At 41.1% G+C, this 26,342-nt stretch overlaps 1 protein-coding gene across 5 annotated transcripts; it reads right to left on the bottom strand.

Moving 5' to 3' along the window:
* Positions 1–1,662: 1,662 nt before the first annotated feature.
* DENND10 (DENN domain containing 10) lies at positions 1,663–24,430 on the bottom strand. 5 transcript variants are annotated; one of them, XM_012739148.3, is made up of 9 exons: positions 24,306–24,424; positions 21,536–21,732; positions 18,364–18,443; positions 14,665–14,813; positions 13,588–13,654; positions 11,536–11,636; positions 8,984–9,091; positions 5,931–6,025; positions 1,663–3,074 (listed from the first exon to the last, which is right to left on the bottom strand). In XM_012739148.3, the coding sequence occupies exons 1-9, from the start codon at positions 24,358–24,360 to the stop codon at positions 2,898–2,900; spliced, it is 1,029 nt and encodes a 342-aa protein (XP_012594602.1). In that variant the 5' UTR covers positions 24,361–24,424; the 3' UTR covers positions 1,663–2,897. The 5 variants fall into 5 exon arrangements, with proteins under 5 accessions (XP_012594602.1, XP_012594600.1, XP_075865870.1 ...); XM_012739146.3 differs by having other exon boundaries at positions 13,588–13,699; XM_076009755.1 differs by lacking the exon at positions 18,364–18,443 and having other exon boundaries at positions 13,588–13,699; positions 24,306–24,430.
* Positions 24,431–26,342: the final 1,912 nt, after the last annotated feature.

Below are 26,342 nucleotides of genomic sequence, written 5' to 3' on the forward strand. Positions count from 1 at the left end.
TAAAATCTTTGCCACCCTCCACCCTGGGCCTTTCCCCTCACTGGCGAAGGACCCCGTCTCCTCCTTTGCCCAGAAAACCAGGGCCAGCCAGCGGTGGAACCTCCTGGCACCAAATCTGCAAACTGCCCTCCCCCGTCCCCACCCTGTCCTGTACTCGAGGTCAGCTGTCCCTCCGGCTCCAGCCTCCATGCGGGGTCCTTCCTAGTAGCATGTAAACTACGTGAATGAGTCACCTGCCTCATTAAAAAAACAAACCCCCTTCATAGCCAGACTTCTTCAAAGCGTCGTGTGCCCTCACGGTCTCTGCCCTGCCTCCCATTCTGTTAAGACTTCTCTCATCCATGTCATCCGTGCCCCACTAACGCTGCTGGGAGCCCAGGCCGGTCACTGAGCTGCCCACTGCGCTTTGCCACTCGGATGTTCCACAGACCTCACACTCAACCTGTCCAGACCTGAGATCAGCTCTCCCCCTCAGTCTCAGGAAATGACACTAGCTGTATCGGACAGGATCATTGGTGGCACCCTTACCAAGCCCTCTCTGCACCCCATTCAGTAGATGGCACCCAATATAGTCATCTTTGGAAGCCACTTCATGTCCACTGCTGCAGCTCCAGTGCAGCCAGCAGCAACCCCGGCCGTCTCCCGCCGCTCCCTCCAGTCCGGGCTGCAGCCTGCTCTTCTAAACCACACCTGCTGAACAGCCTTAAACAGCTCACGAGCGTGTCAAGATCAAGTCCAGATTCCTTATCATGGCAGGCAAGAGCCTTTCCCTTGCTCACCTCTGGCCACTCTCTTCCCTCCCTCTGGACCAACCCAGTCGCTCACACAGGCCAGTCCCTGTGCTCCAGCTTATGCATCAGGTCTGATTTTGACATTGATGGCTCCCTCCAGGAGAACTTCTAGGATTCACAACTGAATTGGGTGACCTGATACTGGCCACAACTCAGTGCAGTGCCTGTTTGCTGATCCTGTTCCCCTGGTAGACTGTGCGTGCTTGAGAACAGACTGTCTTGCTCATCACAGTAGCACCGGGCATGGCGCAGAGCAGGTACCCAAACATTTGTGTACTAGAGGAATGTTTCCAACACACCCTAAATCACCAAAAAATACATCTGTGGCTTTTAGCTTTCCCTAGGCCAGAACGACAGTTACTTCCAGATTTAGTAAGAAAAGTTTCACAACATCCTAAAAGGAAAAAAATCAATAAAAATTATCTGCCAGATGACTCAGTCTGGCCACAGGCTTACACCAAACAAAATTAAAGATGGGCTCCAGGTGGAGGTTTAGCCACTAACAGATAAGAGTCTAAATGTAAAGGCATATTCAAGGAGAGGAAACTACAGTTACCGGGCCTCTCCAGGAAGCAGGGGATGGAGGAAGGCTTAGGCAGGAGAGAAGGGGCACAGCCAAGCTGTGGCTTCAACTTTCAATAGGTATTTTACAGATCCCCTAGAGCCTTCACCATTGAAAAAAAGGTTTGTTTTCTTTTGTTTGCTTGGAGTGGGGAGGATTAAGAAAATGGGCACAGTTCTTTACCTACCTAAAAGTTTGTTGGGTATCAAAATATTTCCATTTTATTTCTGCATTATAAATTTGTAATTTTAACAACTTTGATCATTATATAGTAACATAAAAAAATGAGGAAGAAATAGATGTTAGTACTCATTTTCATAAAGTGCAGATTTAATTTTCAATTGCTTGCCTCAGTAAACATCATCTCATTTCAGGTCTTCCCCTTTCCCCACCAAAAGAGGGAGGGGGGGAAAAGATTATTTTTAATTTTTATTTAACAAATGTCTAATACTAAGAAAAAATGAAAGATCTAGTAAAGAAATTTTTTACAAACATGTTTCCAGGTAAGATTTCTAAGGACATCAGTACTGAGTGAAAAATCATCTTTCATAATTAATATGAATATACATAATAAAATAAGTACATAATTTAGAACTCCATGCCTATTTGGCAATTTCAAGGTCTCCAATTATGAAAAAGGTACATAACTGAAAAAGAACAGTTACCTTGATATGTGGCCATGTTACTTTCACCGAAGTTGTTTGAAGACATTCTGGTTTTGGCCCCTGTAAGGAGTTAATTCTCACACTCCCTTACCAACTATAGAAAGTCACTGTTTTAGTCCTACAGATGTTTCTATTCAAAATGGGCTTCTTATTTTACCTTATAAGGACTGGCATTTTTTTCAAAAGAATAGCAACTGGATTAACTAAAGAGCACTAATAGCTTACGTTTGCCAAATGCTTGCTTCTGCAACAGTATAAATATGGATTATTAAAGTTGTCTACTCAAGTATAAAATGTATGCACAATATAGGCAAAATGTTCAAAGGCCAGGAAAAAACTTTTTTTCTTTTACATGAAAGTGCAACTGCAGGGTCTTTTGAATGATCTTCTAGACAGTTCTGCAGAAAACTTAGTAGTTTGGCTCAGAAAGTAGAGTTCCTCAGTTGGAATTAAAGTTCTTCCTAGAAGAATACAAAGCAAAATTTCAGGTAGCTTTCTGAAAGTAAACCATTAGTTTATCACTACACTATGAGACAGGCTGGAACTTATAATAATGAAGGCTTTCGTATTCCTTGTGATTTGCACAAGAACTTGACAGCTTTTTTTCCCTCTTACTCCAGGACATCGGGCCATTTTATAACATTATATATAGTAGTTACAGCACTTTGTCCAACACTGACAGTGGGCAGGAGACTAATCAGCTAGGAGAAAATCAGAAGTGTTTTCATGTGCTTCAGTGTTTTTAAGGTCGAATCTCAATACTTTCAAATAAATCATTAAAAATATAACATTTTCTCTGTTTTTTTCAGTATTTTACATAGTTAATGCATAATCAGAGTGAAAGTTTTCTATCAGTCATCAGTGAGACATCTGTTAGAGTCAGATTTTCAGCATCTGTTCAGCTGCTGCTAGATGGTAAAGGAAGTTTTCTGTTGCTGGTGGAAATCGTTTCTGCTTTAGCGCCTCCAAATTGAGGACTCGCTTTTCTCCATCATCCGAAACTTCTGAAAATGGTGCTAGGTTGGTGAAGATTTCTCTGGTTTTTAGGGCAATGTCCTTTAATTGAAAAGGAAAATATGCAACATGTTAGTATCCCAAAATTTGAATAGTTCTCTAGAATTCTTCCTGCTATTTTTAAGTTGGTTAGACTAACTTTATAAAAAAATGAAACAAACTTAAAAAAAAAAATCAGTGTCACAGATTTTTTTTTTTACCACATTAACCATTTTTAAGTGTATAATTCAATGGTTTGCAACCATCACCATTATTTCCAGAACTTTTTCACCATCCCAAATGTAAACCCTATGCCATTAAACAATAACTTCCCATTCCCCCTTCCTTAGCCCATGGTAACCTCTATTCTACTTTCTACCTCTGTGAATCTGCCTACTCTGGGTACTTCATGGAAGTGGATATACAACATTTGTCCTTTTGTGTCTGGCTTCTTTCATTAGTATGTTTTCTAGGTTCATCCATGTTGTAGCATGTATCAGATCTTCATTACTTTAAGGCTGAACAATATCCCACTATATGGACAGACCACATTTTGCTTACCCATTCATCTGTTGAAGGACACTTGGGTTGCTTCTACTTTTTGGCTATTATGAATAATGCTGCTATGAGCATTTCCACACAAGTATAGTCATGTGCTGCATAATGACGTTTTGTATAACGACAGACGCATATACATGGGTGGTGCCATAAGATTATGATACTGTATTTTTATTGTACCTTTTCTGTGTTTAGTTATGTTCAGATACACAAATACTATGTTACATTTGTCTATGGTATTCAGTATAGTCACATGCTGGCTAGGTTTGTAGCCTAGGAGCAATAGGCTATCTCATATGCCTAGGTGTGTAGTAGGCTATATCATCTAGGTTTGTGTAAGTACACTCTATGACAGGGGTCCTCAAACTTTTTAAACAGGGGGCCAGTTCACTGTCCCTCAGACCGTTGGAGGGCTGGACTATAGTTTAAAAAAACATGAACAAATTCCTATGCATACTGCACATATCTTATTTTGAAGTAAAAAAGCAAATGGGCAAAAACACCCGTGTGTGGCCCGCGGGCTGTAGTTTGAGGATGCCTGCTCTATGAGTTTGCACAACAAAATTGTCTAATGACACATTTCTCAAAAGTATCCCTGTTGTTAAGCAACACAATGATCTGTTTGAGTCCCTGCTCCCAATTCTTTTGGTTATATACCCAGACACAGAATTGCTGATTCATAGGGTAATAATTCTGTTTTAGCTTTTTCAGAAACCCTGCTATTGTTTTTTGAATTCTCTTCCCAAAATTCCTCTTCTGTCTGGAATAACTAACCCAGCACCTGGAACAAAAGTTTTATTCCTTTTGGGCACCTGAGGAGTCACTAAAGCTCACATTAAAATCGTGGTTTTTTTTCTGATTTGCTGATGTCATTAATTCATTCAAATATTTTTGAACCCCTATAACATACTGAGGACTTTTCTTGCCCTCCCCAAGGTCTCATATAATATACTGAGTCATCTATATACAATATACTGAGTCATGTACTTTTAGTCCATGAAAAACATGATTCAAAACTCAAATTAACATTTTTACCTATATTGTAAGAATAAGTGTTTTTTTTTCTAGAGACAGTGTCTCACTCTGTCACCCTGGCTAGAGTACCGTGACACAAGCATAGCTTACTGCAGCTTACTCCTGGGCTCAAGCAATCCTACCTCAGCCTCCCAAGTAGCTGGGACTACAGGTGCACGCCACAATGCCCAGTTAATTTTTACATTTTTTGTAGAGATAGGGTCTCACTATGTTGCCCAAGTTGGTCTTGAACTCCTGGCCTCAAGGGATCCTCCTGCCTTGGCCTCCCGAAGTGTTGGGATTACAGGTGTGAGCCACCGTGCCCAGCCAGAATAAATGTTTTTACTGTAATGATGGGGGGACGGGTGGGCAGTGATGATTTACATGGCAGGAAAGAAGCATCTTCAGAGTGTCAGTGTTCAGGTCCTCAGGGCAAGACTCATCTACTTCTTAGCCACAGCAGGGTGGGCCAGCAGCACTGACGCGTTCCCTCTCTCCTCAGCTGTCTCACCTGTTCCCCAGTACTCTCAGCCTCATCCCTTTCTTCCTGCCCGAGCATTTATCATGGCTCATGATTATCTTGTGATTTATTATTGCTGTTCATCTACTTCACTAGGCACAGGCTCCGTGAGGGCAGGGACTTTGCTCCCACCTGCATCCCCCTGCCCACTGCGATGCCTGACATATGGTCAGAGCTCAGTGAAGGCTGCATAAAATACATTTATTTTATGTGCATTACCAGTTGGACCAGGTGAGTAGAGCCTGCTTATCAGAGGGTCCCACGTGGCACAGGTGCAGATGGGGCAGACAGTCCTTCCAGGCCCCAGGGTATGAGACAGGGGTCTAGATGAGGCAGCACCTGGGAGAGGTGAGGCTGGAAGTGCATCCCTCAGTAGAGGAGCTGGGTGGTGGTCAAATGCAGAGGGTTGGTTGACAGGAGGGGGAGGCTAGGCAAGCTGTGGTCACGACGTGAGGGGCACAGGAAATGAAACCTATTTGCCATCCCAGTCAGGCAAGGGCAATTTGTTCCTCCATGAAAACTCCCCTAGGTGGAGAGGATGCACTGGCTGGCCCAGAAAAGCATTCCAGACCTCCTGGAAGTTACATTTCTTACTGTTAGTGGTTGGCTTCGGTGCCAGCTCCTGCATATACTTGCCCTGGAGCTTGACTGGGACAGGGCAACCTGCACCAGCTGGTCTGTCATCGCTGTGGCCACCTGCAGGCCCTCATCTGTGCACCTGCCTGCTGGCCTTTCCCATGTCCCCCACTCTGCTGAGGGGCACAGCTCCACCGCACACTGCCCAACATGGTGTTTCGAGACTCTTAGTAATTCGGAAGATTAGTTACCTGTATAACCTGGCTGTCTGATTTCTCTGGATCTTCTGCAGACTGAACAATTAGCTGACCAATTTCTTTGTGTAGTTTGCCCATTGTCATGGCCTCTGATGAGATCAAGAACAACATATGTGTGAATACTTAGAAGTTTACATAATAAAAAATAATCATGGTATCTATCTGAAAACTTCAAAGACCACACTGAGGGAATTTCCAAAAAGCAGCTGAGGACCCCGTACATTTCTATTTTGTCACTAAACACAAATATGACCACAAGTTAGGAGGTAAGGCATAATGTAATCATAATTTCTACTTCATGGCCAAAATAAAAACATCAATACCAAATCAAATTTTCCCTTCACACCCACCTGGCAAGAATTTTTGTTTTTCTTCTCAAAGGCTAATGAAAAATTCTGACTACAACTAAGTTGTGACTGTAAGCCAAAAGTCTGACTTTCTCATTTAAGCCTTCACAGTTAAGAAATTTATCTTTCTGTTGGGAATGTTGTGAAAGAAGAGCATCCTGTCAGTTCTGCAGAAACCAGCCCAACATTTGGTGGGTTAAGGTCCTTAGAAATGAGCAAAGGAAACGACCTAAGTCACATTAATTACATGCATTGCTACAATCTGTGGCAAGGAGGCTAACAGAAATTTCTGTAAGAGACAGATTCTGTATCAAGTGGCACTGACATGGATGAGTCCATTTTATATTTTCAGAGCAACATAGGGCAGTGGGTGAGGGCCACCTTCTGCAGTCCTAACATTTCAGCTATTTAAGTGACCCTTGCCACAGCCAGTTTTCATCTGTTTGGCTTTATAAAAAAGACAGTATCTCCTAAAGATCTGATTCCATAGTTTGAGTTTTTCACCTTGATCAAGAATATGTTTGTCATTTTAAACAAATTAAAATCAGTTATGGGTCTATTAATTTGAGGTTGCTTGATAAAACCTCACATAATCAGAATCTATCTAACAAAAATCCTATGAGTGAGCATTCAGCTGTCCCCACTTTTAGGAGAAAGATATGTGACAACACTAAAGCTATTATCAGTAATCCCATCTGAAACCAGTATCTAGTAATGCCCTGGGCTCAACACAGGTGTAACCCAATTACCCTTCATGTAACTGTAATTTAGGACAATTTAAAATTTCTAGGATGACACTATGACACTAGAACACTCTTTCTTAATCATTAGCTCCAAGAACACTTTCATTCCCTTGTGCTTACTGAGACATTCTTCAAAAAGATTTTCCATACAGGAGTCATATTTAACCCTTGTGTACATACTCTTTTAATATCCTTCCTTCAAGAGGTAGAGACTTATTCCTCTCCCCTTAAGTGTCAACTGGACTTACTGACTTACTTCTAACACACACAGCACATGGAAGAAGAAACAGTGTGGGACTTCTAAGACTAGGTTATAAAAAGCACAGTGGCCTCCCCTCTCTCAGCTCACTCACTCTTGAGGAAGCCAGCTGCCATGCTGCGAGAACAGCTGCCCTATGGAGAGGCCCATGTGGCAAGGAACTGAGGCCACCTGCCAACAGCCACGAGTTAGTTTGCAAGTGGACTTCTAGCCTCAGTTGAGCTTTTATTTTTATTTATTTATTTATTTATTTATTTTTTTTGAGACAGAGTCTCACTTTGTTGCCCAGGCTAGAGTGAGTGCCATGGCGTCAGCCTTGCTCACAGCAACCTCAAACTCCTGGGCTCAAGCAATCCTGCTGCCTCAGCCTCCCAAGTAGCTGGGACTACAGGCATTCGCCACCATGCCCGGCTAATTTTTTGTATATATATTTTTAGTTGGCCAATTAATTTCTTTCTATTTATAGTAGAGACGGGGTCTCGCTCTTGCTCAGGCTGGTTTCGAACTCCTGACCTCGAGCAATCCGCCCGCCTCGGCCTCCTAGAGAGCTAGGATTACAGGCGTGAGCCACCGCGCCCGGCCACAGTTGAGCTTTTAGATGACTGATGATATCATCTCTCTCTCTCTCTTTTTTTAAGAGATGGGGTCTCACTCTGTTGCCTAGGCTGGAGTACAGTGGCATGATAATAGCTCACCTCCCACTTCAGCTTCCCGAGTAACTGGGTCTACAGGTGCGCCAGCATGTTAATTAATTTTTTTCATTTTTTGTAGAAACAGGGTCTTGGTATGTTGCCCAGGCTGATCTCAAACTCCTGACCTCAAGTAATCCTCCTGGCTCAGCCTCCCAAGTAAACAGAATTATAGGCTCTCACCACCATGCCCACCTTTGACAACATCTCGATTGAAACCTCATGAGATCCTGAACCAGAACTACCCAGCTAAGTCACTCCTAAACTCCTCATCCACCAAAACTGTGAGATAATAAATATTTGTTGTTTTAAACCACTAAGTTCTGAAGTGATCTATTACATAGCAATAGATAACACACCTTGTTTAAACAGAAAAGTGGACAAACCACTAAAGTTGGTATTCAACCCCCCACTGCTAAATCTGACTGGCTTTAAAAAAAAAAAAAGTGGAAAAACAAGATGAGTAGACTATTTAACTTGTTAACATATATTGTGCAGCATAAGCACTCAGGATGTACTACTAACGGGTCTACATCTATAAGAATAAGTGCTTGTCTCTGGGAGGCCAAGGCGGGCAGATTGCTCGAGGTCAGGAGTTCAAAACCAGCCTGTGCAAGAGTGAGACCCTGTCTCTACTATAAGTAGAAACAAATTAATTGGCCAACTAATATATATAGAAAAAATTAGCTGGGCATGGTGGCGCATGCCTGTAGTCCCAGCTACTCGGGAGGCTGAGGCAGTAGGATTGCTTGAGCCTAGGAGTTTGAGGTTGCTGTGAGCTAGGCAGACGCCACGGCACTCACTCTAGACTGGGCAACAAAGCGAGACCTGTCTCAAAAAAAAAAAAAAAAGAATAAGTGCTTGTGTTAGACATAGAAAAAAATCCCTCTAGCTATAGCAGAGTGTTGGTAAGCAGGCCCTCAAAACAATGGTTTTAGAGAATCAGCCTAACAATACAACTGCTTGGCCTATATCTTGTGTCAATAACAGAACAGAACAGAGAACTAACCTTTTGCAAGTGGAGCAATGGTAATCTCACTATCTGCCAGATTCACAAACACATCGTAGAGGTCTGGTCTATTGCTCACCTCTAGGTCTACAAACCCAGCGATGTAACCTGCATTACAAAGATGAACATCATTACTGGAATAGGAAGAAATACTGAGAACATATCAAAAGAGAATTGAGTCTAAAAGCTCATCAGCTACATTTCTTCACTGCTTTATTTATCCAGAACATTAGCTATACCCTATGGCATTTATTAAGACTACCTTATTGTCAGCTGCTTGAAGAAATTCACATAACCCAGACCCACTCATGTATGAGAAAATGTGACATGACAGAATGATACTCCTGATTACTGAAGAGACTCCTTCTACAAGTAGATCCAGGAGTAACCATTTTTCTCCATGGTTATTCACATGGAGAAAAAATTAAATCAGATACCAGACTCTCACACTACATAAAAAAATAATTCCAATTAAAGACTTAACTGGAAAACAATAAACATTTAAAACATAGGAGAATATCTTTCTATTCTTGGGATAGAAAAGATTTTCTTAAATATAAAAACCTAAGCTAATAAAATTTTAATAAATTCTAATACATTAAAATGAAGACTTCAGTTCATCAAGACATACCATGAGGAGAATGAAAAAAAATCCACAAACTTGGAGATTTTTGAAGCATGTATAACCAACAACAGATTTATATCCTGAATACATAAAAACTTGTATGAATCAACAAAAAACATTCAGTGGAAAATTTAGTAAAAGAAACAGCCATTTTGTAGAAGAGGAAAGACAAATGGCAAAAATATATAGAAATATGTTTAACCTCATTAGAAGTCAGGAAAATGCAAATTAATGCATTAATTAAATTTAATTAAATGCAAATTAAAATTACAATGGAATGCCATGTATACCCACCAAGCTGGCAAACTTTTTCATTTTATTTTAAGAGACAGGGTCTTGCTCTGTCACCCAGGCTGGAGTGCAGTGGCACAATCATAGCTCCTTGTAACCTTGAATTCCTGGGCTTAAGCGATTCTCCCACCTCAGCCTCTGAAGTAGCTAAGACTATAGCTAGGACTAGAGGTGTGTGCCACCACACTCAGCTAATTCTTTTATTTTTATTTTTTTTGGTAGAAAGGGGGTCTTGTTATGTTGCTGGTCTTGAACTCCTAGGCTCAAAGGATCCTCCCACCTCAGACTCCCAAAGTGCTGGGATTACAGGCATGAGCCACCACGTTGGTCCCAAACATTTTAAAGTTTAATAATACCAAGTGCTGTTGAGGATATAGAGCAATGGGACCTCTCCTATACTGCTAGTGGGAGAGTAAATTGGTACAATCTTTGAGGAAAACATTTGGCATTACCCAGCAACTTGCAGATTTGCATGCCTTTTAACTCCAAAATTCTACTTCCCAATATATAACGTAGAGAAGAAAGTCTTACACTTCAAAGTAGTGACAATATTCTACTTTTTTTGTTTGTCTCATGGGTCTATGAGTGTTCCTTTTAATTTTGTAAAACTTGCACAAACATTATATATTATTTTATATGTAATAAATATTTCACAACTTAAAAAGCAACAGCAAAGTCCCTACCATTTGTTATCATTTTCATTTTATGAAAGGACCTTTTAATACCATAAAAGTATAAAGAACATAATAACCTTAAATTTTAAAAATAGGGCCACTAGAAAGCTAGGATTCTTGTAGATGTAAGTAATAATGTTTATTATCAATAATATTTTAATAATTATTAAATTATCAATGTTATTAAATTAAATATTAATAATTTAATAATTATTAAATTATTCCCAGAATCCTATTAATAATTATTAGACATAATATTATTTTTAAATAATTGTAATATTCCTTTGAGGAAAAAATATGGAAAGAATCAAAGTCTAAATATTCAAATGAAATCACTGATAGGAAACTTTTAAGATTAGAACTTTACAAGTTAAAAATAGGTTGCATTTCGGTGATGGTTGCACAATACGAATGTACTTAATACCACTGAACTATATACTTAAAAATGGCTAAGATGGGGCTGGGTGTGGTGGCTGTAATCCCAGCACTCTGGGAGGCCAAGGCAGAGGGATCACTGGAGGCCAAGGCAGGGGGATCGTTTGAGTCCAGGAGTTCAAGAACAGCCCGAGCACCATAGCAAGACCCCATCTCTGCAAAAAACTTAAAAATAAGCTAAGTGTAGTGACATGTACCTATGGTCCTACCTACTCGAGAGGATGAGGTGGGAGGTTTACTTGAGCGCAGTTCGAGGTTACAGTGAGGTATAATTGTGCCATTGCACTCTAGCCTGGGCAATAGAGTGGGACTCTGTCTCTAAAAAAAAATTTTTTTAATGGTTATGATGGTAAATTTTATGTTATGTGTATTTATCACATTTTTTAATTAAAAATAATTTTTAAAGGATAAAAAATTTATTGTATTTGCTAAAGAAATAACAAAGGATGACTATTCTCCTTAGGAATGCACACAAAAAAATCCTTCTTAAGGCAGAATATGCCCTCCCCCTGGATCCTCTTGTCTACCTGTGCACAACTGCAGGGCTTCCAACTCATCTGCGTTGAGGTGCACGTAAGAATGAAGAATGGTCCAGTCCTGTCGATGCCACACCAGGGCAGGCAGAGTCCTGGGGAATCAAGGCAAGAATGAAGTGGCTGCTGGCCCACCCCATAAAGACTCAGCCTGCCCCTTCTCTTTCCGAGGAAGAAATGAAGAGTAGGGTCGTGCAGTGCAGCTAATCGGGCACAGGTGAGACCAAGCCCCCAAAGTGCTAACAAACACCTCAGGGCTTCAAATTAAAGCAGTGCAATGTTCTGAACTCTGCATTCTGGGTCAGATCAACAACAAAAAGCTCAAGGTGAAGTTTCAAAAGATCTCTGTGGTGGCAAGGAGTGATAACTTCCAAGGTTTTCCTCCAAAATGCCACTCTGCAGACTGCCATGGAGAGGGATCCTGGAGGTAAAATGCAAAGTAGCCCTTGCATGCAAGAAATTTTCTAGAGGTCTCTCATTCATATTTAAAATTCTAGTCAAACTTGCAAATCACCTGTGTGTTTTCATATAGCATGGGTATCCTTGAGAAAAACTTGTGGTAAAACTAAAGGAAGATGTGTCCAATTAATCTATGTTTTTGTGGACCCCCTAGTGCCCTGCTAAATATCTCAGAAGCTTTGGGCACTCCAGGGTAAGTGGCATATATATAGGGAGAAAAGGTGATGGGGTAGAAAAATACAGGGTTTTGGCGGCAGAGAGAGCAGAGTAAAAGTTCTAGCCCTCTAACTTAAGATCTGTGGCAATCATGATCATTTCTAAAGCATGTATTACGGGCAAGGCACTAAGCACTTGACATAAATTATTTCCAGTCCTAAAAACAAACTTATGAGGTAGGTATTATGATCCTTTTTTTTTTTTTGAGACAGTCTCATTTGTTGCCCAGGCTGTATTGAGTGCTGCGGCGTCAGCCTAGCTCACAGCAACCTCAAACTCCTGGGCTCAAGTAATCCTTCTGCCTCAGCCTCCCGAGTAGCTGGGACTACAGGCATGCGCCACCATGCCCGGCTAATTTTATATATATATATTAGTTGGCCAATTAATTTCTTTCTATTTATAGTAGAGATGGGGTCTCGTTCTTGCTCAGGCTGGTTTCGAACTCCTGACCCCGAGCAATCCGCCCACCTCAGCCTCCCAGAGTGCTAGGATTACAGGCGTGAGCCACCGCGCCGGCTATGATCCTTTTTTAATTCCATCTTCTATGGTGAAAAAAAATTGATCCTTTTACAAATAAAGAAACTGAATTCAGAAATATTCAGTATCTTTTATATAGTCACAGAACAAATAGGTCGCCCTCCCAGGATTTAACCCAGGTTTTGCTCACTATGAAGCCTTTCTTCTTTTTATTATCTTACCACTTAGCCTCTGCCAGCTCCATTTTCTCATTCATAAAACAGGGTAATAATACTTCTTTGCAGGGTTCTTGTCATGAGTAAATTTAATAATTTAAGGTGTCTTCTACAATTCCTGGCATACAGTAAACCCAGCACAAATTCTAAGTTCCTGTGCTTTTAAAAAAGGATCTTAAAAACAAGTTAGATTTAATAAGCAAAAACTCTTTTTTTAAAAAAAACTATGTATAATAAAAATAACACTGGGGTCAGCAGTACTCAGGAGGCTGAGGCAAGAGGATCACTTGAGCCCAGGAGTTTGAGGTTGCTGTGAGCTACGCTGATGCCACTGCACTCTAGCCCAGGTGACAGAGTGAGACTCTGTCTCAAAAAAAATAAAAAAATAAAAATAAGAGAGTTACAAGCCTAAAACACGTATTCCCTGGCAAGAAAATGTTTGCTACCTCTCTGCTTTAAAATATTCATATTTCTAAAACTGAAGAACAATCTGTCTAAATTCAGTAAACTTCAACTATTAGATCTAAACTGAAACATTAGACCAAAATGGTATTTTACCCCCAAATACATACTATTTATACCAAATATACAACAGAACAGAGCACATGGTAACACCTAGTCCCCTCCCCCACACTGTCTGCCAACAAAGCTCATACTTTTAAATAATTGGAGATTGTACCTGGTAAACTCCTGGACAGCTTCTATTTTGGGGTGATAGACAGCAATTCTTTTCTTTAGCATCAGTGCTGTGTGTAAGATAACAGTTTCCATTCCAAACTGAGATACAATGTCTTCCAAAAAAGAAATTATGTTACCGCATTACATATTATATAAGGAAATAGTTTTTATCAGAAAGCATTCTTGTCATATGATTACAAAATTATTTTTAATACAGAAAATAAACTTAGGCATACAAACACCTTATTTGGTGGAGAGGTGTATCTATCCTGCATCTGCTCACCAGAAGGTGTGTTCTAGCTGCCGACAGCTGTCCCCCAAGGGACTCTGCTGGATGTATAGATGAAGCGACTCACAAAAAAGTGAAACAAATGCTATAAAGGGGAACCCCAATCTTTCTGTATCATGAAAACTTCCTGATTAAAAAAAAATGTCCATTAACCCCATCCTCCTCTGACATCAGAAGTTATTTTCAGCTAGCTTGACAAACACCTAACACCTTAAGAAAAATGCTTAGAAACCACAAAGGATGGCAAGATCAAGAGCAAAGACAGGTACTGTGAGGCCTTCAAAGTCCTCCCTCCTTCCTCTCAAGGACCCTGAAGTCTGTGCTTTAGCCCTGGGTAATCTCTGCCGTTTTGGATTTCCTGGCTAGGAGCTGAATTAGGGCCTCCGGGTCAGGGGCTTGAGGTCTTTAGATAAAAGAGGTAACTGCTAAGATCTAAGAAAAGAACAACTATGAAAGTCAGTGGAGATGTTGAGCCATGAAATTTAGCTTACTGGTTGGGAACATTTCTATAGTAACAAAATAATATGGAAAGAAATGTTACAAAAAAATCTGTTTTCCTCTGAGAGAATTATAATCCAGAATGGAATATGAGTTGAAGTAGGAAGCAAATATTATATAGATAAAAATAATGTATGGAAAGATGGCATAATGGAGTCTAATGGGAGATTGTCCTTGGCTTGGGATTTTGTTGTTGAGATGGGTTTTTGTTCTTTCTTTTCTTTCTCTTTTCCTATTTCTCTTTCCTTCCTTCTTCCCTCCCTCTCTGCCCCCACTTCTCTCTCTCTTTACCTTTGATGGAGCCAGCAAGGTATGCCTTCCGGGCATCAAAGTCCTTGCTAAGGAAAGAGCCATTTTCTTCACTCTGGCATATCCCCTTTGTGAGAACTGCAATGTAACTCTCCATCATTTTAACTGGGCTCCCGTGTTTCAGGTACATTCTGTAAGGAAGGACAAAAAAAGCAACCATGCTTTTATTTGGTATGAATCACATGGAGAATGCACCAAGGCTAGGCACAGGCACTATCTAAAGAATCTAAAGCCAACTTGCTATTACACTTCTGAATACTTCTATCTTTCCGTGACATGTATTACTTCTCTAATTCAAAAATATATTTAAAAGAAAAAGCCTCAAGAGATCTGTAACAATTCTTTTAAATCAGCTCTCTTCTTAATCTGGGGTAGCTTGCCACAGTCACTAAGGCAGGAGAATGAACTATGGGACTTTCTGAGGCCCCATGATTCTCAAGAATATCGTATACTTAGCTCTTTTTATATGTAAGATTCATGACTGGTGTTCTGTTCTTAGTCATACAACTCTGTTTTATTGCTGGGATTTCCTTTGACAAGAAAGGAGTTTTATACATTGTTCACAGAGAAAGCAGTAATTAGCTGTAGAACCCATACTTATCATCAGAGTTCCCTGAGGTAGCTATATTTAGATAATTAAGAAATCAAAACTCTTTTAAGTTTCTGGTGATAAATGCACATTAGACATTTATCATCAAGTTAAAGCTTCCAGAAAATGCTGACAGGAAACTGGCTGCATTTATAGCTCACATGTGGAGTCAGTCTCTTCCCCTTGAAATGTCTTCCTGTAAGCAATAAAACTAAATTTTGCTAGAGAAACATGACTGCGTCTATTTGGGCCTCTCAGCAGCTAATGGGATAGAAAATCAGGAAGAAAATAAAACTGGTGTTTAAAACAGATCGCTTGAAAATTATATCTGTTGTAGACTGAATGAAAAAAGCAAGTGTTTTAAATGCTTACCAAATTTTGTCAATCAGTGGGTTTTTTTGTTTTTTGTTTTTTTTTTACAGACAGTCTTACTCTGTTGCCTGGGCTAGAGTGCTGTAGAGTCAGCCTAGCTTACTGCAGCCTCAAACTCCTGGGTTCAAACGGTCCTCCTGCCTTAGCCTCCCAAGTAGCTGGGACTACAGGCATGCGCCACCATGCCTAGCTAAATTTTTTTTTTACATATATATTTTTTAGTTGTCCAACTAATTTCTTTCTATTTTTTTTTAGTAGAGACAGGGTCATACTCTTGCTCAGGCTGGTCTCAAACTCCTGAACTCAAACGATCTGCCTACCGCAGCCTCCCAAAGTGCTAGGATTACAGGCGTGAGCCACCATGCCCAGACCAGTGGATTTTTTTATTATTATTTCAATCCACAAATTGAGAAAAAAAAAAGATAGAGAACAATGAATATGGTAAGTCCTCATATATGTAAAATACTTTCAAAGCCATGAACTCACATGTGTGCTTCCATAGGGAGAAACATCTCTGGTAGGATATAAAGGACATAAACATCACAGGAGTTGTATGAGGGTAGGGGTCTGGAGGCAGAACTAGAGGCTGGGGTATGGGGGGGGAGGCGACTTTGTTGTCACTGTGTACTCTTCTGTATTTTTTTATGATTATTATATACTTTATTACCACCAAGAAAAAAATAAAAATGCCACTAACATTATAAAATAGAAACAATATGCAGTAATGGAGAAGAGAAACATAAGGTTTGTGGCATAGGATGACTTCCTACATGACAAACCTGGGCCATGAGAGATGGAACAGAGGGAAGGATTCCCCCAAACCACTCCACAGGAAAACCCCTAAAACTCAGAGGACCTTGTTCAGACAGATACCCACAGGCTGCCACACCTGGCCTGAACAGCTGATGCCTGAAACTCTGGTTGTCTGCCAAGGCAACTAGCTACATGGACTAGAGGATGAAGGGGGTCATGGCAGTGAACCTAGAAGCACACTGGGAACGAAGCCTTCTCATGCAGGTTTCCACGGCCACTGTAAGCAGCCTGCTACGGAGGGCACATCTGCCTGCCTCTCTCACCAGAAACGGAAGGGGGCAACTCCATGTTAACCTCATCATCATGAATAAGTGTTTACCTATGAATGTGTGCATGGGTTGTGCGTGTCTGTGCATGAGCAAATGGGTGTGCAAACATGCAAGGGGTGAGCGTGCAAGTGCAGTAAGGGTAGGATGCACAGGAGGTGGCTGGCAATAGCTCTGAGTCCTCACCTCTCTTGCAGTGCGACCGAAGAGGACCATACAGAATGCTACAATGCCATGCCCCCGCAGATGCCAAGAAACCTTCTGGGCTTCCTTCTGGGCAGGAAGTGGGGTCTGAAGCAACCTTGCCTTCTGGAACCCAGAATATTTCCTAGTGAATTCAGTTAAGTAACCTAACCCTGACTCAATCAAATGAAATGGGAGTCCAGTATTTATTTAAAAACACCTCTGTAGTGTTTTTAGTTTATAGTTTCTGGACAGCGTCTCTTCTGGCAATAATAATCTCCTTTGTGTCAGTGCCACATTAGCAGACAATTGTTTATATTCCACGGTGAGGCATACACCTGGAATTTATCATATGACAATAAGAAAACTTTTTTTAAATTGTAGCTGCCTGCAAAAAACAGTAAAACCTCATTTAGTTAAAATATAATTTAACTGAAACCCTTAGCTAATGAGAAGATACTCTTATGCTAGGTCTTTGTGTGTGTGTGTGTGTGTGTGCACGCGCGCACGCACAAAAATGGCAAAAAAGGCAACCATTGATCGTGCTTATAATGGGATAAACAAAAAAAATTCCCTTCACCACTACCTCCACCCCTAAAATGACTTACTGGGTAAAAGTCTGAAGGCTGAGGGTAATATATTACACCTAGAATTATAATTCTATCTAGTAACAGTGATAGTAAAAAAAAACACAAAAAACTAAAATCCTGCAAAAGCATTCATCATTAAAGAAAGTACCAACCAATGTTCCTAACATACAATAAAAATTTCATTAAGTCCACTAGATAGATATACTTAATAAGGCCAGAAAGTAGACTGGTATATTTAAGATAAATTTTTTCAACAGTTGGGATGAAACTAAAGGAGTCTACTTGAATCATGACTAACCAATTAATCATAATTCCCCAGCCTCTCAGCATTCCAGCTAAAAAAATGTTTTTCTGTACTTTAGTGTAATTCAAAATGCATGCTGGCATAGTTGCAATGAAAAAAAATAAAAAATAAAAATAAATTAAAGTTAAAAAAAGTTAAAAAAAATTAAAAAATAAACAAAATGTCCATTAACTTTCCTCAAAATGACTACTACACACAGACATATATGAACCAGTGTACCACTTCATAAGGCACTGAACATATCCATCCTGCTAAGGAAATTCAAGATTGGAAATGAATAGACGTAACAGACCAAAAGTAGCAAAGGACTCAAAACACCCAGGAACTATAGTAGCTGTGCAAACTTCTTCTCATTCCTCAGATCATCTTCCCAAATAAGATGAGTAGTATCAACAAAGAAGACAAAGTCCTTCTTTAAAAAATGGTCTTGGAAGGGTCACTGAAGATTAAGTTGGGGAGACAGTGGACTGAAATTTGCTTTCTCCGTGTAGAAATCTGCTATTTAACTATTGAGTAAGATCTTCATTTTTGTACATTAGCATTTAATACAGTTTTTATACAGACCTACACAATATCCTAGTGAAGGCGGCATATTTCTCTGGGTTAAAATCTTTGGCGGTCAGAACAATAGAAAAATGAGTCACCTGTCCAAAAGAAACAAAAAAAGTATACTTTTTAAAGATACTTTAATAGAAATAATTTTTATTACTTATATTCTAACAAATTTCTTGTACAAGACATACCAGTATTAAAAGGAAAAGACCAAAATGCAACAAGTTCTCACTTGCTTCTATACATCTATTATGTGTTTATTTATATATAAAAATATATTTAATTTTCTAATAAGAAAGCAATACTTTTAGGAAAAAATGTTTTAAAACATAAAAATACTTGTCAAATATAAAAAAATGTGTTTCTACTAAATGTTCCCTAACCTTGTCAAAGCAGAACTAGGATTGCTAAATCTGACCTACCAATTTATAAATTCTAACTTCTGTTCATCTTTTTTTTACAGTTTCACTATTTTATTTATTTTTATTGATACGTAATAGATGTACATATTTTTGGGGAACATGTGATAATATAATACATTCATATAATAATGTGTAAAGATCAAATGAGGGTAATTGGGATGTCCATCCCCCAAATATTTATCTTTTCCTTATGCTAGAAACATTCAAATTATTCTTTTAGCTATTTTGAATTATATAATAGATTATTGTTAATTATAGTCATCCTGCCAATCTATTGAATAGTAACTATTTTTCATTAATGAGATAGAAGGATGGAAAACAACAAAATAAATCTCAGTAACAATCATATAGTCCTGAATGATCAACTCTCTGTAGAGTGCCACAAACTAAAAGGTAATGTTATAACAAGCCTCATTTATTTATATATCTCTATTGTTTTTTTCTTTTTTGGAGACAGAATCTCACTCTATTGCCTGGGCTAGAGTGCAGTGGCATCATTCTAACTCACTGTGACCTCAACACTCTTGGGCTCAAGTGATCCTCCTGCCTCAGCCTCCCAAGTAGCGGGGACTACAGGTGCATGTCACCATGCCCAGCTAATTTTTCTATTTTTTTGTAAAAACAGGGCCTTGATATGTTGTTCAGGCTAGTCTCAAACTCCCAGCTTCAAGTGATCCTCCTGCCTTAGCCTCCCAAAGTGTTAGGATGACAGGCGTGAGCCACCATGCCTGGCTGAAGATATACATTTTTCAAAAACCATATTTTGAAGTAAAAGAACTATCTTTAAATCTCGCTAATTTTCAAATCTGGAAAACATAGCTGTAATATTGATGTTGCTATAACTTGGTAGTCTGTAATAAAAAAACATGGGATTAAATCTACTTGAGGCTACATCAAGAATCTTCAGCAAGAACTTATGGAACATAAACCAAAGATTTCATAACATACTAAAACCTACCTTCTTGCACATTTACATTTTCTAATTATGAATCTAACTTTGTCTTAAATCTGCAACAGTTTCTAAACTGTTGTCTTCCTATTATTTGAAATGTAATTTCTTTTTTTTTTTTTTTTTTGAGACAGAGTCTTGCTTTGTTGCCCAGGCTAGAGTGAGTGCCCTGGCGTCAGCCTAGCTCACAGCAACCTCAAACTCCTGGGCTCAAGCGATCCTCCTGCCTCAGCCTCCCAAGTAGCTGGGACTACAGGCATGCGCCACCATGCCCGGCTAATTTTTTGTATATATTTTTAGTTGGCCAATTAATTTATTTCCATTTATAGTAGAGACGGGGTCTCGCTCTTGCTCAGGCTGGTTTCGAACTCCTGAACTCGAGCAATCCGCCCGCCTCGGCCTCCCAGAGAGCTAGGACTACAGGCGTGAGCCACCGCGCCCGGCCGAAATGTAATTTCTTAAATTTAAGCTGGTATTCTAGTTATGCTTCATATCGTCCCATAGTTGGCTATAAATTAGCTTAGAAAAGGAAAAAGAAGTCCCCATCTAGGTACACACCACAGGCTCAGTCTCTTTGTTCCAATATTTTTTTTTGAGATCGAGTCTCACTCTGTTGCCCAGGCTAGAGTGCCGTGGTATCAGCCTCGCTCATAGCAACCTCAAACTCCTGGGCTCAAGCAATCCTCCTGTCTCAGCCTCTCGAGTGGCTGGGACTACAGGCATGCGCCACCATGCCTGGCTAATTTTTTCTATATTTTTAGTTGGCCAATTAATTTCTTTCTAATTTTAGTAGAGACGGGGTCACACTCTAGGCTGGTCCTGAGCTCAAAGGATCTGCCCACCTCGTCCTCCCAGAGTGCTAGGATTACAGGCATGAGCCACCGTGCCCGGCCCAATATTTTTTTTTTTTTTTGAGACAGAGTCTCGCTTTGTTGTCCAGGCTAGAGTGAGTGCCGTGGCGTCAGCCTAGCTCACAGCAACCTCAAACTCCTGGGCTTGAGTGATCCTTCTGCCTCAGCCTCCCGAGTAGCTGGGACTACAGGCATGCGCCACCATGCCCGGCTAATTTTTTTTATATATATATCAGTTGGCCAATTAATTTCTTTCTATTTATAGTAGAGACGGGGTCTCGCTCTTGCTCAGGCTGGTTTTGAACTCCTGACCTTGAGCAATCCGCCCGCCTCGGCCTCCCAAGAGCTAGGATTACAGGCGTGAGCCACAGCGCCCGGCCCCAATATTTTTTTATTTGAAAAAAAAAAAAAAAAGACTGCGGATTGCTTGGGATCAGAAAAGTTTACAGTGACCATGTACTGGTTTCCATGTCACATTGATAGTGTTCGTATCAAACAACACAGCAAAAAAAGCCTATTTAATGCATGAGTTTCTTTAATTACTCTTTCTAAATTAATATATCCTTATCATCCACATGCAAATGAAAAAAAATTTAACTATACCAAGAATAATCATATTCTTTAAAATAGTTTTCATTTATGGAAAATACTTCTTCCCACTTTTATCAGAGCCATGGCTTTGAAACTATTAAATTTCTATTCCATCAGGCTGTAACTTCAATTAACCACATATTGCTATATTGCTCACCACTATATCAACCACAGAGTCTATCATATAATATACAGCAATACATATTTATAGAATGAATGAGAATGAAGTATAAAAGAGAACATTCCCAATGAAAATAATGTTTAATATTTTCGAAAGTACTGTGAATGATAAGGTCTAAAGTTAAGCATTACTGGAATAACCTTTTATCATTTTGAATATTTCTGTTTTTCTGACCTTAATGAACTCATACCTTTTGCAAAACTGAAGAATCTGGAACTTCAATTGTTGTGATATAAAACCATGTTCTTCTGTACTGACCAAAAACAAAGGGGTGGAGAAGTTTGTTTTCATCCGTAAGGCAGCATTTTCTCAGCAGCAGATTTCTTAACGTGGCTGTCGTGGAAGGATAACACCACACCCATAGAACTTCTCCATTTGTGTCCTTTTCTACGGTGGAAAGATGGTCACTGTGAGAATGTCAAACAGCAGCAAGGAAGTGAATTGATTGGTTACTCAGAAGCACTTAGTGGAATCAGTTTTAACTCCCCATTCTACAAAGCAACCCAGAGTACATGAGACCTAAATTCCCACCTACCTCTACTGTTCAAATTATCTAGTTCTCATGGATCTTAAGTTTTAGGCCACCTGAGTAAAAAGCTTTTTATAACAAAATCATGAATGAAAATTTAGCCTGAGAGATTTGGTAGAGTTTCTCCCTATTTCTTCCCATACAAATGCTTATAAACTTGTAAGTACATTAAGTTTTTAACTAGTTGGAAGAATCTTTAATAAATACATAGAAAAGTTTTGTTGAATACAAGACTAGAGAAGAATGATTCAATCTCCTTCAATCATGTTACATACCAATTGTGTGAATTCTGTATTTTAAAATTTTTAAATAATAATCAAGGTTATCCAGTCATATGTGTAGTTTGTCACCAAAGTAAACACCTCCATTACCAAAAAGGAACAATTTGCTAATAGTAAAAACTTGAGGAGCCGGGCGCGGTGGCTCACGCCTGTAATCCTAGCACTCTGGGAGGCTGAGGCGGGCGGATTGCTCGAGGTCAAGAGTTCGAAACCAGCCTGAGCAAGAGCGAGACCCCGTCTCTACTATAAATAGAAAGAAATTAATTGGCCAACTAATATATATATATATAATTAGCTGGGCATGGTGGCGCATGCCTGTAGTCCCAGCTACTCGGGAGGCTGAGGCAGCAGGATTGCTTGAGCCCAGGAGTTTGAGGTTGCTGTGAGCTAGGCTGACACCACGGCACTCACTCTAGCCTGTGTAACAAAGCGAGACTCTGTCTCAAAAAAAAAAAAAAAAAAAAACTTGAGGAAAAAACACACCTAACCTTTAGAGAATTACCAAACATAGCAGAATTTGGGTACATGTGATATTTTGATACCTGTATACAATGTGTAATGATCAAATCAGGATAATTTGAATATCAAACATTTCTTTGTGTTGGAAACATTATAAATCTTCACTTCTAGCTATTTTGAAACATGCAATTATTGCTAAGAATCCAATTTTTGAGCTATAGATTTTTTTAAAACCCTTTTGGAAAATATGAAGTATATTAGAAAAAAGTAAGGAGAATAATAAAATGAATTCCATCTCCATTACTCAGTTTTAGCAGTTATCGACACCTGGTCTTTCTTTCATATGGGGGAGGGAGTACCCCTCCATTATTTTGAAGCAAATCCTTTTTAAATTTCATGTCAATATGAAACATAAAAAACCTGCTGAATTGAAGATATGATCATAAGTCATCTTTTTCTTTACTGTTACTAAATAAAATTAGAGTTAACTCAGCCTTAATTCACAAGTACCTTCTGGCAGGACTAAGATGCCTGAGGTACTTAGGTTTTGCTTTAAAACAGTTTTAAAATCACATGAGAAATGAATACAGGAAGCCAGTCCCATATAAATGTACTTCTTTGGGACACTGAAAAATAATCAACACATTTCTCCAGTTTTGTTAAGCCTAAGCAATGTTCTTGTACATTGGGAGAATAAAGGTTTTACCGCTGTGCAAAAGCCTCGGGAGAACAGGAATTTTTCAAAGGGAACCGACAGAGGTTCATTCAAGCTCACAGTCACCTATTGGATGATGGTTCCACCAGTCAAACACTGCACACGGCTCAGACACATTCTGGGTTGCCCAAAGATCCCAATGTGTGATTTTTTAATTATGGAAAGATAATTAAATTCCTTGAAACGAACGAGATCCCACCCCATGTGATTATGTAGAAACTCCTGCTATATGCACGAGCTCGATCACATGATGCGGGAGTTCTCCACCGGTGGGAGTGGGGACTCTGGGGTTACACTGCAAGGGTCCCGATCCCAGCTCTGCCACTCCCCAGCGTGTGTCCGTGCACAAATGACACCCTGGGCCTCCACTTGCTCCTCCATAAAGTGGGCACCAAACGTTCCCCACTCGCCCCGCCGCCCCTGAGTTGAACAGGCGATAATCCGGGTATAACGCGCAGCACCCGGGCCTGGCAGTGAGCCACCAGGTCCCGAGCCGCTCGATCCCACGACCGGGGCGGGCCGGGTGCCGAGCCGGCGGTCATGCGTGGCTCCCCGTCCGAGGCAGCCGCCTCGCCCCGCTCCGCTGGCCCTGGCCCCGCCACCTCCCGCCGCCGGCGCGCGAGCGGCTCCCGCCCGGCCCGGCCCCGCCCGCGCGGCGGTCCCTCGCTGCCGCCCGAGCCTGGGCAACCTGGACGTCCGGGCTCCGCCGGGCAAGCCGGGGTGTGTAGGAGGAGCTCCATCCCGGGATCCGGGGGGCCCCGAGGGTCCTCCGGCCCGGCAGGACCCAAGCGCGGAAGCCGCAACGGCGCCGAGGCCGGGCCCCGCAGCCCCCAGCCCTGGCCCAACATGAAGGGGGCCGCGCCCTCCCCGTGAGAGCGGCGCCTGGGGCCGCGGGAGCGGGGATTGCCCCGGGCCGAGGCGGAGCAGAGGCGGAACCGGGGTGCGGGCCTGCCGGGCAGGGCGCCTGCGTCCTCACCGATCAGCCCGACTCCGAGCATCAGCTGAGTGTCCGCCGCCTCAGCAGCAGCCATCTTCCGCCCCAGCGGCGCGCCGCCTCGCCCGCTCGCCCGCGGGCTGAGGCCCCGCCCCCCACCGCTCCAGGTCCCGCCCCCCTCAGCCTCCACCCTGGCGGGCGCCGGGCCTGCCCGCGGGCCCCGCCTCCCTCTCCCAGCTCCGCCCTCTCTGGCCCCGCCTCAACGCGCCCCAGCTTCCTGGGTTTAGCTGGGTTCATCTGCCCTTGGTCCTTCCGGTTTGGAAACCTCCCTCGGCCTCCGCAGCCTCCCTAGTTTGTCTAATTCAGATCTTCATCCTCGTTCTCCTCAACCCCTCCAATCTTCCTTCGCCTTCTTAGGCTTTCCTTATTCTACCTCCATCCTCCAGTCTGGCTCAAAAGAACAGGTCACCTTTTTCCTAAAAACTGAGGCATCCTAAGAATGGAGGAAGGGTCTCTCTATTCATTCATCTAGTCATCCCGGAAACAAAACAATTGAGGATCGAATAAGGCACAGTGTTGACCAGGACATAGCATTCCAGTGAGGGAGGCAATTAGCGAGTAAAGTATTATAAAAACTAAAACAGCCCCGAGTGATAAGTGCCCTGAAGACAAGAAAATAGTGCAGTGTGTTAGTGAACGGGGGTGTGCTGCTTTAAAACGGGGGTCAAGGAAGACTTCTCTGAGGAAGAGAGGGATATGTGAACCGACACTGGAAAGATGGGAAAGAAGCAGACAGTAAAAGATTTGGGAGGCTCCAGGACCCTCCTCCTCTAGATCTACTGCTTATCTCCAACCCCCAATCACACAAAACTAATTAGGGAGGGTCCTTGGTGTCTTCAGGAATATAATCCCACCCCTATCTGGTTCGATCTTTCTAAAAAAATTGACTGAAATATGTGCATACCAACTATTAAAAGACAAAATTACAACAAATTTAGTTTAAAGATCTAATTGGCTTTTATTAGTGATTCTAGAATGTGGCGACATCTCGTTCTATAAAATGGAATAGGTGTTCCAATGAGCTGAGCAGAAGAGGGCAGAAAAGGGCTGAAGAAAGCAAAAACAGAACAAAAAGTGGATTGGTTGTTTCAAAGTTACTTTTCTTATAGGGTTAAAATGGAGGGGACTTCCTTATCATGCCAGTTCCTAGCATGTAAAATTGGCCTCTTCTGATGGATTGATGTGAACCTCCTTTTTAAAATAAAACCTGGCATGTTTCAAAGTTCACTTTCATTAGGTGGCACTTAGTACAAGTGACTCCATTCTGGTTTGGATCCATCTGTTGGACCTAGTTCGGTAACTTAGTCCAAAACAATGGCCTCCGGTAAATTTCATTTAACACGTCCTAAGGAAAACATGTAGTCCTCACCAAGCTTAAGACATTAAGCATCACAAATGAAGTTAAAGTGACCCCTAGTCTTCCTCAACGCCCTTCCTCTCTCCACACCACAAAGGTCCCCGATATTCTAGATTTGTGATTGTCATTTTCCTGTGTTTTTAAACTTTATATTACTCAAAAAAATAGTATACTCCTTATTTTGAAACTTTAGACCAATTCAACAATAGCTAAAATTTATTGGGTGCCAGACTCTTAAGTGTTTTATTCATGTTACTTCCTTAAATCCTCACAGTACCCCTATGTATTATGCTATGACTTCCAATTTATAGGTGAGAAAACTGCAAGGCAATCACAAAACTTACAGGCAAAACCCAGGCAAAACTCTCTCTCTCCAAGGGTCTAATACTATTTGGCCATAGAGCTAGGACAGCAATGTTCACATTGGAATATAATCAGGTATGTATATGGCTGTCCTGTTTCTCCCATTAGACTAAACTCCTGGACTATGTACCTTTGTATTTCCTGTGCTTACTGTTGCAAGAAGTAACTGTTAATGTGTCTAGTTCTCAAAACAAGCAGGCATTTAGGGGTTGAAGAGTGGGACCCAGATTCAGGATCAGTTGGAAGCTAAATAGACAGTTGCACTCAAGTTTCACTAGCCTTTGCAATCTTTAGTGAGG

Source organism: Microcebus murinus, chromosome 14 (genome assembly GCF_040939455.1).
Source record: "Microcebus murinus isolate Inina chromosome 14, M.murinus_Inina_mat1.0, whole genome shotgun sequence".
In the NCBI taxonomy this organism is placed as follows: Eukaryota; Metazoa; Chordata; class Mammalia; order Primates; family Cheirogaleidae; genus Microcebus; species Microcebus murinus.